This window comes from Myxine glutinosa, chromosome 10, assembly GCF_964187855.1.
Source record: "Myxine glutinosa chromosome 10, kmMyxGlut1.1, whole genome shotgun sequence".
In the NCBI taxonomy this organism is placed as follows: domain Eukaryota; kingdom Metazoa; phylum Chordata; class Myxini; order Myxiniformes; family Myxinidae; genus Myxine; species Myxine glutinosa.
In genome coordinates, this window is record NC_136270.1 from 101,529,863 (window position 1) to 101,546,765 (window position 16,903).

Sequence of the window (16,903 nt, forward strand, 5' to 3'; positions counted from 1 at the left end):
TCTTCACCCTCTCTTTTGCTCAAGGTCAACTGCCATCTGCTTGGAAATCAGCCAACATCACCGCTTTGCACAAAAAAGGTGCAAAAACAGATCCTAGCAACTACAGACCAATCAGCCTTCTCCCAATTATCAGCAAAGTCATGGAATCCATCATTGCTTCTGATATGAAATCTTTCCTCTTCTCCAATGGCTTGATCTCTGATCATCAATTTGGTTTCAGACCAGGTCACTCTACTCTGGACATGCTGCTTCTGCTGTCTCAACAATGGATGGAGGTCCTCAATGCCAAACAGGAAATTAGAGCTGTCTCCCTCGACATATCACGTGCCTTCGACACGGTCTGGCACCCCGCTCTGCTCACCAAACTCTCCTCCTTTGGTATCCATGGAAATCTCCACGCATGGCTGGCGGACTTCCTCTCTAGTCGTCGTCAACGTGTGGCCCTGAATGGGTTTCTCTCATCTCCTCTTCCTGTTCAGGCTGGAGTTCCCCAAGGCAGTGTTCTGGGCCCCGTGCTTTTTCTGGTCTTCATCAATGATCTCTCTGACTCTCTCGAAAATCCTCTCTATCTCTTTGCTGATGACTCCACTCTCTGCCGCTCCATTCCTCTTCCCTCAGATCGGCAGTCTGCTGCCTCCTCACTCTCTGAAGACCTGGACAAAATCACAGACTGGTCAAACAAGTGGAACATGTCTTTCAATCCTGACAAATCTCACACTCTTACTATGTCTCTCCGAAAAGATCGACTGGACAACCCTCCCATCTACTTTCTCAACAATCCTCTCCAAGAAGTTCTGTCGCTCAAGATTTTGGGTCTCACTATCTGCCATGATCTTTCTTGGGAAAACCACATTTCCAAGCTGGCCTCCAAAGCCAGTCGCCGACTGGGCATCCTCCGTCGTGCGAAGTCCTTCCTCGGCACACCTGAGCTCCTCACCACATACAAGGCTTTCATCCGCAGCTCAATGGAATACTGTTCTCCCCTATGGACCGGTGCTCCTGCCTCACACCTAGCTCGGCTTCACGCTGTTGAAACCAAAGCTTTCAGAATTATTGGAATCTCCCGCGATGAAGCTATCTCTGAGGGCCTTTCACTCACTCACCGCAGGCAGGTAGGTGGTCTTTCTGTCTTCTACCGACTCCTCTCCGGCCTTGCACCCCCAGCTCTCTCTGTGCTCTGTCCCCCAAATATTCCTACAGGTCGCACAAGATCTGCCAGCAACCCTCTGATGGTTAAACTGCCGAAATCTCGGCTCTCCGCTCACCTTCACTCTTTCATTCCTCTTTTCTCCCGCCTCTGGAACAAACTCCCTCACTCCCTTCAATCCCACTCCTCCCTCCAGGTCTTTAAAACAGCTGTTCACCACCATCTCTTATCTTCCCCCATCCAAAACCTTGATCTTTTCTACCCCCGCTAATTCACCCCAGATCCACCTTGTTTGAAATTCCAACTTCTTTCCTGGAAGTCCTGGCAGTGTCCATATGTTTTATACCTCTCCCACTGCCCCCTTCCCACGCCCCCCCCCCCCAAAGCCCTCGCCCTCTCTCAGATCTCTCGATGTCTCCATGTCTCTCGGTCCCTGCTCTCAAATGTTGTGTTTGTGTCCTTCCCCCTCTCTCCCCATCTTGTCTACCGCTCCCTATGTTATATGTTTTATGTGTCGGTTTGTCTTTCTGTGTGATTAATGTTCGCTCTTTCACGAGCCTCGATATTGTATACAAAAAAAAAAAAAAAAAAAAAAAAAAAAAGCCAACCAGGGAGAGACACTAAGGAGTTAGTGATGTCCTATGGGAGGAAGGATTCTGCTAAGCACAATGTCCATTTTATCAGCAGGCACCTGGATTGAGAGATGTCAGATTGGAAGTGAGGCTTCTGATGTTCGAGGTCCACACAGTTAGGGAGAGGGGAGGAGGCCCTGTAGGCATGGTGTATGAAGGTAGAGAGGAGGTGAGAGAACTTGGAGAAGGGGTAGGGTAATTTGGAGAGGGGCAGGGTGGGGGAAGCTGGGAAGTGGTGTGATGGGGGATGGGTGGAGTTAGCTGGAAGGGGTGGGGTGAGGGGCAAGATGACAAGGGGGCAGGGCGAGGAAAAATATGGGACAGAGTGGTGTTGTCAAGCAGGAAGCTGGAAGGGGCGACTTTGACAGGTTTGAAAAAGAAATTGTGAAGAAGAACAAGAGCTCTTGATGAAAAAAAAGAAGAGAAAAACACTTGGGGAGTTCCTGATGGAGATATATGACGAATTAAGCATTTTATGATGTTACTAAAAGTTTTAAAAGTAAAAAAACAAGTTAGTTCAATGAAGAGGAATTTTTTGTTTAATTCAGAGGTATTGTATTGAGAATGGAATGGATAAAGAATGAGCGAAGGAAAGAAACAATAGGAAGAATGAATTCGTAATTTTTTAAATTTAGTTTATTCAAAACATCCCTGCAATTATTTATTTATATTTTGCTTTTTTGAAGAATGGAGTGGGAAAATGGAAAGTTGAGGAGCATGACAGGAGACCACTCGGGGCAAAGAAAAGCCGATTTGAAAGTTTTGAAAAGAAAGAATAGGCACATTTGCTAGCTGAGGCCTTGCAGTGTAAGCCCAACACTCACAAGGAGACTAAATTTGATAATACACACCAACACGGTACAATGAAGACACAGAAATTGGATGAAATCACAATTAACAACAATGGGATGAAACGATAACAAAAAGACACGACAGATTCGTTTGGAAACTCTGCTTTGATGAACTTCAAGGAAGGACGTATGAAGGAACGTTCAACATGCTCAGATCCGGAACCGCAAGTCCCACTTACAAATTCGCATTCATGATTCTAAGGAATGTAAACCATGAACACATTACATGTGATTAGTGATTAGGGGTTAAGTGTATAGTCTAGTAGGAAGACTAGGTCCCTCTGCACCCCCCGGAGATATACTTCTAATCAGTGTTTCTAGATTGGAAAAAATGTGTAGAAAATGACTAGCTATGGCCCCAAGCTGAAAAAATGTCCCACATACCATTTTTATGCAAATTACTGCTGCAAATTTTATGCAAAATTATGCAAATTTTATGCAAATTTTTGATGAGGAGTAGAGTTGAGGGGTCTTTGAGGGCTTCATCGAGGTGCTCTCGGTTGCAAGACTGGGTCATTCTGAGAAGCACAGCAGGGTCAGAGATCATGATGTTCTCCTCCTCAGTGAATCTCTCCATCAACAGCCTCTCCATTGCCTCACACACTGTTTTGAGGCAAAAGAGGGACTTTGCGTAGGCCTTTCCACTGAGAACACCTTTGAGAGATCCACTTGTTACTAGTTGTGCCTCAAAGAGAATCTCTGCATATCCAGAACCACGCATCTTGTGTCCAGTGAGCATCCCGATGTAGTTCATGGATGTGTGGAAGGGTCCAATCGTTACTACATGACTAGCAAATTCATTTGGCCAGCGCCAGATGATGGGAAGGGCTTTCATGCAGACACCCAGATCAAATGTATTCAGGACCCATCTCTGACCCACCTCAGCAGTTGCTGCCTCGGAACGCTTCAGTAGCTCACGAACAACTGCGTTGTCTGTGATCGGTCTGTGCCTGGTGCCTGCATGGCATGGCAATGGCCTGCAGCCTGTGCCTGGGCTAGGGGGTTTCACCTCTGCAACTGGTTCTCCCCCACCCAGCAAATCAACAGTCGACTACTGCACGCCTATCCACCAACCGATCACAGACAACGCAGTTGTTCGTGAGCTACTGAAGCGTTCCGAGGCAGCAACTGCTGAGGTGGGTCAGAGATGGGTCCTGAATACATTTGATCTGGGTGTCTGCATGAAAGCCCTTCCCATCATCTGGCGCTGGCCAAATGAATTTGCTAGTCATGTAGTAACGATTGGACCCTTCCACACATCCATGAACTACATCGGGATGCTCACTGGACACAAGATGCGTGGTTCTGGATATGCAGAGATTCTCTTTGAGGCACAACTAGTAACAAGTGGATCTCTCAAAGGTGTTCTCAGTGGAAAGGCCTACGCAAAGTCCCTCTTTTGCCTCAAAACAGTGTGTGAGGCAATGGAGAGGCTGTTGATGGAGAGATTCACTGAGGAGGAGAACATCATGATCTCTGACCCTGCTGTGCTTCTCAGAATGACCCAGTCTTGCAACCGAGAGCACCTCGATGAAGCCCTCAAAGACCCCTCAACTCTACTCCTCATCAAAAATTTGCATAAAATTTACATAATTTTGCATAAAATTTGCAGCAGTAATTTGCATAAAAATGGTATGTGGGACATTTTTTCAGCTTGGGGCCATAGCTAGTCATTTTCTACACATTTTTTCCAATCTAGAAACACTGATTAGAAGTATATCTCCGGGGGGTGCAGAGGGACCTAGTCTTCCTACTAGACTAGTAGTCTTGCTTATATGTCTGTATGATAATTCCCAGTATGTTCAGCTTTCCGAGCCCAATCAGACCCACAGGCATATGGAGTTTGTGGATTGGGCCCGACACGCCACTGTTACCACTCTAGTGCGATTTTGTGTGCAGTATTTGTGAAGAAATGTGTTGTTAAAATGCACAACTTAATAACATTATTGTTCCACCCCTCAGGTATGTCACTGGTTTCTACTGGCAGTCGTCTCCCTCTTCTGCTGGGAAAGCAGCTGGTTCCGGAAGCATATTTAATTGAACCAATAACGGTGACTGAGCTTGGCGATCGCCGTGACAGTGGTACAAGTGATGCCAGTTCAGCAGCTCTGAGTTCACGCCGTTCCTCAGGGGTGCCACCTGGTCACATTTCCAGTCGCCGATCAAGTCAGAACTCTGCCACGATCCGCCGCCATATTGGCACTGCCGATTCCTATGACCCCATCTCAACAGATGTGTCTCGGCGCTCGAGTAATGCCAGCCAGTCTGGGCAGCCCTTAGGGCTATTGAGCTTAACACCACTGCAGCAGTATAGACTCAAGGCAAAGTATGCAGCAGCAACGGGTGGCCCTCCGCCCACTCCACTGCCGCTGATGGAGCACATGGGCTGGCGCAGCCGTATGGCCCTGCTCGATGACTGCCATACAGACTCGGCTGCACCTTCTCCTCACCCTGGGATTGTCCCACCTGCATGTCAACGGCGCTGCAGTGATGGTGGAGCTTCATACGGTTATGGGCCAAATCGCACACCTTTACCTCATGAACTACCAGGTTTGGAACAACGTCGAGCAAGTGATCCTGTTGGTGGGCCTGGGGCTGCCCCTGACCTCCGCCGGTCATGTCTGCCCACAATTATTCGCTGTGGCCTGCCTGGAGCACTTGGTGATGAGCGGCAAGTTGCGAGAAATCGCATGATGGGATATGGGCGGATGGACGTGCATGGTGCCACATTGACCACTGGAGGGACTCTCTATTCTTCACAACCACCAAGCATCAGTGAAAATGTTGCAATGGAAACTGCTGCCGCAGAAGCCGAAGTAGGAGATGAGGTCATGTTACCAGACGACCTTATGCAATACATCGCTGAAGAACAAGGCGAGTTAGGAACACATATCAATGGTTATGAAGATGGACAGAGTTTTACCATTGGGCCTGGAGGACATTATATTGCAGCAGGCCGCACTGGGCATGTAAATACACTCAACAACGGGTCAAACTTTGTTTCTCCTAGTCTTGGAAACCCCTGCCAGGCAAGCCCATTGGCTCAAGCGTATTCCAGCCCTGGCGCACCAGCAAGTCCAGCAGATGGTGTGAAAACAACAAGTAGCAGTATGCCAATCCAATGGAATGAAGTTAGTTCTGGGAGTGTTGAGCAGGCACTTGGGTCTTGTCCACAAGGTCGCAGGGCTAACCACTGTAATCTCTCAACAATGCAACAGCAACAGCAGCATCAACAATCTTTGTATGATGCAGGGCCTTCATTCCAAACAGCTTTCCCTCAGTCAACACAGCATGTGTCTGTGCAATCCCAAGCTACTTATGGAGTACATCGGCAAACACAAGGCCCAGGTATGGCAGAACTCGGATACAGTATGCAGACAATACCAGGTATGGGCCACGTGGGTAACATTACCAGTCAAATCATTGGTAGACCTACTCCAGCTTGCACAATGATGCATCATTCTCCTACAGGTTGTATGCAGCCTTCACCTCGCACTCCAGCCACAAACTTTCAGCCAAGATCCCTCGCGTCACAAGTTATTGGACAAATCAGCCCAGCTTCTCATAATGTAGGTTTGGTTGCCACTGCCAATGACCGGCTAAGGTACAGTTCTCCAAGTCATCCAGGCATAAGCCCCAGTCACTCAATCTTTCTTGCGCAAAATGTACAACATGCTGTGCGAAGCTCTGGCATACAGGTTCAAGCACAACAGCAGCAGTATCTGTCTCAGCATCCTCAAGCTCCGCAACTGCAGCATCCTCACCAACCACATCAGCAATATCATCAGACGGCAGGATACAGCACTGCTCAGTTGCACCTCCAGCCCAAGCCTCCAGTTTACAGGAAAAATGCAAATGTCTCAGCCCTGCCTCATCAGGCCTATGGAATGGGACAGAACCCTACACATAATGGTCTGAGCCCCGGTAGTCTTGTTGGTAGCAGCCCATGCCGGTCAGCCCAGACCATGGCTTCCAGTCAGGTCCCGGACCTTGTCCCACACTACACGGGCCAAATCCACATGTATGATGGTGGAGCTGCATCTGGGACAATTAACCAGATAGGTGAGGGCCAGAGTTATGGAAATGGGGTGGGCCAGAGAAGGGCACTTTCTCCGACCAATGAGCAGGTCAGTAGCAGCACATCTGTCGACCTAGCAACATTGGATGCATCACTCCCCTCTCAAATTGACTTTGAAGCAATGATCATGGATGAGGGTGACCACTTCAGCCTGGCATCAGGCCCACTCAGCCCAAACCTACTGCAGAATCTATCACAGGCTTCATCACGTCTCACAACACCACGTGGCTCCTTCAACCTTATGCCGGCAGCTGTAGGTGGTGGTCCTACTTCAACCCTCACTGCATCAACCATCCCTTTGCCTCCTGTAGCACCTGGTATCTCCAACATGGCAATCGGGGACATGAGTTCAATGCTATCAACTCTGGCAGAGGAAAGCAAGTTTCTGAGCATGATGCCATGATCCACGGTGGTTTTCACCTGCCTGTAGCCAAGAAATCTTCAATTCTTAAAAGCAATAATAATGAATAAATGCAACAAGACCTACGGCCTTGAAACGTAATGTCTTCAAGCTACTATCATCACTGATAGTAAGTAAATTTGCTAAAATAAATAAATAATTAAACACCCATCACAGTAATAACATCATCTCAAATTTTTGAGGTTTATGGAAATCTTGAGGATCCTCTCACGTGGCAGCTCGAATAGTTGGAAACGAGGACTTTCTTTTCAAACCCCTGATCCATTTGACATCCCACCCTTGATGGACGAATGCTCCATCATGTTGCAGTGTAATCATGACAATGGCTGTTATTGCAATTTGTCCGTTGCAGCTGTTTTGTTGCTTTTTTTTTTTACGGGATGTGAATACAAAGTGTCCTACGAATGTGGAAAGATTATAGAACTAGAAAAAGGAGGATTGCCTTAAAACGCGAAACATTTATGCTTTACAAGAGGCATACATGTCGGACATTTGTCGAACCTGTTTGTCGAAGGCAGTGCCTAAAATGATCCGCTGTAAAAATGCTATTTTTCAGACGTTTTATGTCAGGAAACTTGCGGTTTTGACTATCAATCAGTAAGCAAAGACGTCAAGCCATAACCTATAATATTGTCCGGTCAATCCGATGCTCCGGTTTCTTGAAGGCCAGGTCAGTCCCTCCAGATCTTTCTGATGCAGTCGCTGTTCGTACCGCCAACTTGCTCGAATAGTTTTCCCTTCACTTACTAAGGAAGATCCGCAGTGGGTACTCCAGGAAGTGCTTCATGAGTGGTACAAATATTTTCATCCGAGAACCATTGTGAATCATCTACTGAATAATATTGTTTTGTGACCTTGCAATTCTAGTAGACCTACGTATACAGGGCCTAGGACTTACAGGCGAAGGTTTAACGAGCGACAGCATGGAGGCCTCTGTAGACTTGATCTTCAAAAATACCTGTTATGGCGGTTTTTTGTAATCATTTTGTCCGTGCATAATGTTGCTTCTTACTCATTGTCGCTCAAAACTATATCAAACTCTATTGTCTATATATTGTAAGTATTTTATTTTATTTCTAACATGTGAATGTCATTCCGTTGTCTATGGTGTTCTGACAACTGGGTTATCTCCAAGTAAGATTTGTGTTGGGATTGTTTACTTATTATGTACGCAAACATGGCAAAACGTTTAACCTCTCAACCAAACTCCATCCCCTTTTCTCTCCTATAAATGTCACCTTAATTCCCGAACTCTTGCCATTCCCTTTTCACTGCATCTTCTTTTTCCTTCACAAATCTCCTCTTCTTTCTCCCCCTTGCGTATGTAATATTTAGATTGCCCCAGATGCAGGCAGCTTTGAAGCGAAAATATCCGCATGAACAGATGTACAGGTTTTACTGTTTCATTATAAGCTTTACACTGCCATATGTACCTTCGAGTCTGTCAACTTTAACTTATGCAACACTTCAACCATGTAACGAAGAGCAATTCCAAAATCGCCTTGTACTTCCAACATCCCCCCTTTTTGAGCAGCAGTTCTCTCTAGCGTACTCGTGCTCATCTTGGGACTCGCGCGCGTGCTCCGTAACATCCGTCGTCTTCCGGGCCGGACAATGCCTCACACCTGGAGCCTTAAATCACTGACGGCTTGTACAGGTGCAAAGTGCCTTTGACCCCTTATGTGGCTTCAGTTGCTTGTTTATACTTTTTTTTTGGAATGATTGTTTTTTTTTTTAATTGATTTTTTTTTTCAATCTTACTAGTTACGCTCAATGTTTTGCATCCCACAAACACTTTAAAAGACAAATGAGTTGAATGCTTGTTTGTTTACATGATAATAAAAGTCTGTTAAAAAAAAAAAAAAAAAAAAAAAAGCTGCACCTTTGTACCCAAGCGCAATGCTTTTTGAATTCTTTTTTTTTTTTTTTTACTGTGGATATTACGTACAAATGTAAATGTATTTTTTTTTTTTTCCCGTTGTATCTTCAATTTGTTTTTTGTTGCATCTTATTCTGTATGTATGTGTGTATGTGGATGTTTAAGTTTTTTTTTTTATCCTTCTTGGAACCCTTGTACATACATTATTCTGTAGCTGTCATGAGATTAGAATGCACACTCAAGATTGCGCTGACCGAATTCATGTTCGAGAAGGTAACGCCCACCTTGCAATGGTCCACCACGCCGTGAGGAACGAACGGCAAAGTCCATAGGATGAGGCTGAACGGTAGCCTTATCGGTGATGAGATGGCACCAGCGCGGATCTCGCTCGAGTGGAGACGTTGCTCACGTGAAGGCTAACACTTTTTGTAGGCCATTGTTTACAATGGAATGTTTTGCAACTTTTACACGTGTATCAGAGAAATGGAAGGAGACTTTTTGTTTTGTCCTTCCCCCAGCCCACTTTGCAAACACTTTTTGTATAATTTTGCTAAGCATATGTAAATGTTCAAACTTTCCTGTCAACCATGAATCCAGTCACTTCAATTCCCCCGAATTCTTCCACGTGCACCAAATAAACCCATATTCTTTTTTTGCCTTACTCCTTTATTTTTATTTGCTTCTCAAACATATTAAATATCAAATATCGAGGGAAGCGCAAATGGCGTCAGGAACGCAAATGCCGTCAGGAAGGGCATCCGGCCATAAAAACATTGCCTCAAAAAGAGAACCATGACAATTACAACTACATATGGGCGTGGTACAGCCCGAAGTGGAGATCGGTTTCTGAGGTTTGGGACATGGAATGTAGGGACAATGACAGGGAGATCAGGAGAAGTGGTGGAAGTATTGGTCAGAAGAAGAGTGGATATATGTTGTGTGCAAGAGACGAGATGGAAGGGAAGTGGTGTGAGAATGGTGAAAGGTAGGCAGGGACAGAAATACAAGTTTATGTGGCAAGAGTGCCTGGAGGGCGTGAATGGTGTTGGTGTCCTGTTTTCTGAGGAGTTTGTAGACAGTGTGGTGAGTGTGACTAGAGTGAGTGATAGGTTGATGATGGTGAAAATGATGATTGGAAAGCTCTTGGTGAACGTCATCTCAGGATATGCTCCGCAGGTTGGTCGGAGCGATGAAGAGAAAGACAAGTTCTGGTATGCGATAGAGAAGCTGATGGAAAACGTGAAAGATGAGGAAGTTGTTGTGGTAGGAGGAGCCCTAAATGGACATGTGGGAAGGAGTATAGATGGTTTGGAGGGAGTTCATGGGGGTTACGGATATGGTGTGAGAAATGGAGAAGGTGAAAGGATTTTGGAGTTTGCTAATGGAGCTGATTTGTTGATTTGTAATACTCAGTTCCAGAAAGAGGATAATAAGCTTGTTACATACACGTCAGGTGGGTCGACGACAACCGTTGACTACCTGATGGTGCGTAGGCGAGATCGGGGGCACCTTCGGGACACAAAGGTGATCCCGGGGGAGGAGGCTGTTTCACAGCACCACTTGGTTGACTGCGACATGGGGGTGAAAGGTGCGAAGAGAGCTCGGCAGGTGAAGTACCAACCGAGAATGAAGGTGTGGAGGTTGAAAGAGGTGACAGTAAGGGAGGCATTAAAAGAGAGGCTGAGTAGGGTAGAGGATGATGTGGTTGAGCTTGAAAGTGGTTGGATGTCAATGAAAGGTAGTCTGTTGGGAGCCGTTGGTGAGGTATGTGGATGGACAAAAGGATCACCGAGGCACTCGGAAACATGGTGGTGGGATGATGAAGTTGGAAAGAGGATTGACGAGAAGAGGAAGAAGTTCAAGGAGTGGCAGAAGGCGAAGGGTACGGGAGCAGAAAAAGCAGAGCATGAAAGTTATAAGGCAGCCAAGAAGGCTGCAAAGAAAGAGGTAGCAAAGGCGCAGGAGGCATGTAGGAAAATGTTCGGAGAACGCTTGGATTCGGAAGAGGGTCAGAGAGCGGTATTCAGGATTGCAAAGCAGATAGCGAAAGAGAGGTGTGATGTGATGAGGGTGAGTTGCTTGAAGGATGAAGTGGGACAAATCGTTGTGGACCCAGATGAAATTAAAGGAAGATGGAAAAGATATATGGAAATGCTGTTGAATACAGAGAATGAATGGGATGGCAACATAGAGAGTAACCCAATTTTAGGACCCGCAGAGAAGATAACTGAGAAGGAAGTTGAGGAAGCGATAAAAGCAATGAAGAGTAGAAAAGTGGGAGGGCCGACGGGAGTTGCGGGAGATAATATGTTGAAGGCAGCAGGAAGTTGGGGTGTGAAGAGAATGACAGAGATCTGTAATGTGGTGGTGAAAGAAGGCCGCATTCCAGTGGTTTGGGAACTGAGTACCCTCGTCCCTCTATACAAGGGGAAAGGTGACCCTCTGGAGTGTGGCTCGTACCGAGCGATAAAGTTATTGGAGCATGGAATGAAGGTATTGGAAAGGGTGTTGTAGAGGAGGATAAGGAAGAAAGTGAAGATTGACGAAATGCAGTTTGGATTTATGCCAGGAAGAGGAACGACAGACGCGCTCTTTATTGTGAGGCAGTTGCAGGAGAAGTACATGGAGAAGAGGAAGAAGTTGTTTCTTGGGTTTGTTGATCTGGAGAAAGCATTCGATGGGGTTCCACGCGAAGCATTGACATGGGCATTGAGGAAGTTAGGAGTCGAGGAATGGTTGATCAGAGTAGTGATGGCAATGTACAAAAGAGTGCGCACAGCTGTAAGGACGAAGGACGGGAACAGTGAGGTGAAGGTGGGAGTGCATCTGGGGTCGGTACTAAGTCCACTACTATTTGTAGCTGTGATGGACGTGCTGGCTCAGAACGTAAAGGAGGGTTTACCGTGGGAGTTGTTGTATGCAGATGATTTGGTGTTGATTGCGGAAAGTATGGATGGACTGAAGGAAAAGATGAACAAGTGGAAGGAATGTATGGAGACAAAAGGTCTGAAGGTGAATATCGGAAAGACGAAGGTGATGGCAAGTGGTAAAGCATGTGGTGAGGTGGAAAGAACTGGGAAGTGGCCATGTGCTGTGTGCAAGAAGGGTGTCGGAGTGAACTCCATTCAATGTACAATGTGCGCTGAGTGGGTTCATCAAAAATGTAGTGGTCTGAGAGGGTCATTAACCAGTGTGGCAGCTACATTCAAATGCAAGGTGTGCACAGAGGGAGCTGCAGATGGAGGAAATGTTGAGTTGGATCTTGGAGACGGCGTGAAGCTGGAAGGTGTGAAAACATTTTGCTACCTCGGAGACATGCTGAATGGAGAAAGTGGATCAGACTCGGCAACGGTTGCTGGAGTGAGATGTGCATGGAAGAGGTTTCGGGAACTGAGTGGCGTGCTGATGAGGAGGGGGGCGTGTCGTTGAAGCTGAAGAGAAAGGTGTATGCTGCATGTGTGAGAAGTGTTATGATTTATGGGAGCGAGACATGGGTAATGAACGTAGAGCAGCAACGAAGGCTGGAAAGGGTGGATGTGCGGAGTATCGTTGAGAGAGAGGAAGACAAATGATGAATTGCGAAAGATGATGGGAATATTGCCTGTGATTGATGCTGTGAAGAGGAACAGGTTGAGATGGTTGGGTCATGTGTTGAGGAAGGATGAAAGTGACTGGTTGAGAAGAGTGATGGAAATGAATGTAGAAGGAAGTGTAAGACGGGGAAGACCGAGAAAGACTTGGCTAAAGATGGTGGAAGAAGAAATGCGGGCAAGGGGGTTAACAAGGAGAGATGCAGAGAATAGGGCAAAATGGAGAAGATTGTCATGGGGACCGCAAGGCTAACCCCCACTCTAGCAGGGAAAATGGCCTTAAAATGCATGTTGTTGTGTTGTTGTTGAGGGAAGCGCAAAGCGAGCCTCCCTTTATACGAGATCGTTTCTCTGCATGTAACTTTAACACAGAGATTGAAAATTTGTTCCTCGGCTTCCACTGGATGAAATTGGCTGCAAGTTTCAGAAATAAATGCTTTGAATGTTGAGATAATATGTTCCAAATTTCAGCAAAGTCCGTTTCCGCATTCTTGAGTTTTATTAAGAAAACCCTCGAATCAACGTTGATGTCTGTCCGTCCGTCCGTCTGAAATGTGTTGACGCTCATATCTCAAAGGCTACACATTGAAACTAGCTGAAACTTGGAATATACATCGGCCAATACATCTAATTAATGTCTTTCAAAACAAATTCCACCTAAGTGCCATAGATTTTGCTTGGCTCATCGAGGTGAACCCCAAAAAGATTGACACAGAAAAATTTTGACTCCGTTAGTTATCAATATAGAATATTTTCTTTGTTCAGGATTGGATTGATACCGTAATTCATGACGAGCAAGAGGAGAGATGGTTTACACTTTACAGCAGGGGTTCCCAACCTGTGGGTCGCGATCCCCCAGCGGGTCGCGGAGGGTGGGCTGGAGGGTCGAGAAGCCTTGGGAGAACTTGGTAGCCTTGGGAGAAGGGAACATTACCAAAACTTTCATTTCGCTGATACCTAGAACACACAACATAATGTTGTGCCGGTGAAGTTTGCTATAATTTTCGCTCGCTCTTTTCGATGTGTTGCCGATATGAGATGAACATAGTCTATTTCCGGGTTTTTGTATTTACAGATCTGAAGCAATGGCTAAAAGGCGCAAATACTCGGAAGACTACCTCAACATTGGCTTCACCACAGTACTCGCCAACAACGGCGTCGAGAAACCACAATGCGTCTTGTGCCATGTTGTCCTGAGTGCGGAGTCGATGAAACCTTCGAAACTCAAGCGTCACCTAGAGACGAAGCATCCGGAACACGCAGAGAAGGATTTGGAGTTCTTCAAACGCCATGAGCTTCTTCTCAAACATTAAAAGCTCGATGCTAGTGGGTCTTTTCAGCAACATAGTGCAGCAGCAATGGAGGCCTCATATGAAGTTGCGTTGGAAATTGCCAAACACAAAAAGCCTCACACCATTGGAGAGAAACTTATCAAACCCTGCATGTTGAAGATGGTGAAGCTCGTTCTCGGGGAAGCCAGCGCGAAGAAGATGCAGCAAGTATCTTTGTCGAATAATACTCTTCAGATGTGTATTTCTCATATGTCTATGGATGTGAAAGAGCAGGTTTTGGATGAAATCAATGATTCTCCGTTGTTCTCCTTTCAACTCGACGAATCAACGGATGTGAATTCATGTTCTCAGTTGCTTGTCTTCGTGAGGTACATTCATTCAGACGACATCAAAGAAGAATTCCTCTTCTGTAGTGCACTTGAAACCACTACAAAAGCTGTTGACGTCATGGAAAAGGTCTCTACCTTTTTTCATACCGAAGGTCTGCAATGGGGAAACGTGTGCGGGGTTTGTACGGACGGAGCACCAGCTATGCTAGGATCGAAGTCAGGATTCCAGACAAGAGTGAAGGAGCTGGCTCCCCAAGCTAAGGGCATCCACTGCATGATCCACCGATATGCTCTCGCCAGTAAGACGCTTCCTGCCACTCTGCGGGAAGTGCTCGATCCTGTGATCAAAATTGTGAATTACGTGAAGGCTGGGGCACTCAACACTCGTCTATTCAAAGAACTCTGCAAAGACATGGATGCTGACCATGAGGTCCTTCTCTTCGATACGGCTGTATGCTGGTTGTCGTGAAGGAACGTTGCGAATCGTGTCTTCGAGCTGAAAGACGAAATCAGGTTCTTTCTGGAAGTGCAAGAAAAGAGAGATCTTCTGCTCACTTCGATGATGAAACGTGGAATAAACGGGTTGCATACTTGGCGGACATTTTCGACCAGCTGAACAAACTGAATTTGAAATTTCAGGGAAGGGAAACACACGTTCTCCTATTTCAAGACAATCTACGGGCCTACATATCCAAACTGCAGAACTGGCGTCGAAAAGTCAACCTTGGGAACATCGCCATGTTTGAAAAACTCTGCGGAGTGATGGATGAGTTTGAGGGCGAACTAGATCAGTTCCTGAAGGATGAGATTACCGGACACCTTGAGTCCCTAGAAAAGGAATTCCAGCGATACTTCCCTGAGCTCACAGGAGAAGAGGTGGCATTGGTAAGAAACCCTTTCTTTGCTACACTTGACGTATCCAGCCTCCCCGGCGAAGTCCAAGATGAATTCTTGGATCTACGGAATGACTCTCCGGCGCGTGACCTGTTCCAGGAGAAATTGGCGACTCAATTCTGGTGTGCTATGCATCAATCATATTCCAAAGTCAGCATGCTGGCCTTACGTGTTGTTCTTCCATTTGCCTCCACCTACCTCTGCGAGGCCGGATTTTCTACCCTCGTCTACATCAAAATGAAGACCAGGAACAGATTGGATGTCGAGGATGACATGAGATTGGCTCTTACAAACACGCCGCCACAAATTCCAAGACTCGCTGCTCAGATGCAACCCCAACCATCCCACCAGCTAGGTTGGAGAGATGATATGTTAGTGATGATGATCATGGATTGTGTGACGATGGATGGCAGTGAGAAAAAATGATAAGCTTGGTTTGACGAACTAACTAAAATTACCCGAATTTTATAATGTGCAAGGAATATTGTAGTAAAATTTGTAAAAATTGAATTAATGATTGTTTTCTTTCTTCCCTTTTCCTTCTCAGAAAAATTTGTAAAACTGAAACGGCTGATGGCAGGAGGGTCGCGTGTGTTTCGGGGTTTTGAGAAAGGGGTTGCGAGTACAAAAAGGTTGGGAACCACTGCTTTACAGTATCAAGCAGGACCCCGATACAGACCTCGGGAAATATATTGGTTTTTAATTCGTATGATTTAATTGATGTGTGTGATGTCTCCATGGATTCTTTTCATCCATCATTGTGATGGCGACTTGTAGTGGCCATAGAAAATGAAAGACATTCTTGGGAAAAATGTCAGGGACATAGAAAAGGCCCCTTTATATGGTACTAGCAAAAGCACCCGGCGTTGCCGGGTAACAATGAATCGCTTTCTGACATGAATACGATATACGCAATCTGTGTCCATCATCGAGAGGGAATTAAAAAAGTAGATCGCAGGTACAGTGGACTCTGATGCAGTGGAGTGACATCCTATCCCATGGAAGTTACACTCACAAACTGCTTATGAAGTACCAGGCCATGCTTCTGCAATTTAATAAATCATTCGTGCAAGACAATGACATTCTTTTGCTCTTTCAGCTGACAGTTTCAGTTTCAGTAACCAAAACACAAACACACAAACACCTGCACCAATCTCGTATAGTGAGACGAGATTGATATATCAACCGGCACCGATCTCGTATAGCGAGATGCATTTTACCTGCCAAAGTTAAATAAAATAAGAAAATCTTAACCGAACCAACAACGCCGCGTAGGCAACCACCACAGGTCCATTTTGGCGATCGACACAGTTTATGGGATCGGTTTCTCACACGCCGACTATATGTACAGCCACGTGAAAAAGTAAATACACCCCATGTAAAGTTTTGACTTTTTCAACATACAGCTATTTGATCTTCATTTCAACAATATTGATAGATAAAGGTGATATAATATAACAAATATCATGAAACATTTAAATTTTGTAGTCCATTGTATAATTTAAATAAACATAAATGCAAATTTCACATGTGGAAAAAGTAAGTACACCCTTGGCTCTAATAGGTCGTATTGCCCCCTTTGGCAGAAACAACCTCAAGTAGGCGTTTCTTATAACTGTCTTCCAATCTCTTTCCCGGTGTGTACCCCGGTTTAGAATAGGTACACCGTATCCCTGCGCATCGTAAGAGGCGACCAAGGGTTGGCGCCAGGAAGGGCATCCGGCCATAAAAACATTGCCTCAAATAGGGAACCATGATTGTCATGGGACCCGCAAGGCTAACCCCCGCTC

At 45.8% G+C, this 16,903-nt stretch overlaps 1 protein-coding gene across 1 annotated transcript in view; it reads left to right on the forward strand.

Moving 5' to 3' along the window:
• Positions 1–9,669, forward strand: part of LOC137433900 (zinc finger protein GLI2-like) — a 303,950-nt gene extending 294,281 nt beyond the window's left edge. The window contains exon 15 of the mRNA XM_078785944.1: positions 4,593–9,669. Coding sequence (XP_078642070.1) covers positions 4,593–7,111 — 2,519 coding nt within the window. The 3' untranslated portion in view covers positions 7,112–9,669. The remainder of the gene's footprint in view (positions 1–4,592) is intronic.
• Positions 9,670–16,903: the final 7,234 nt, after the last annotated feature.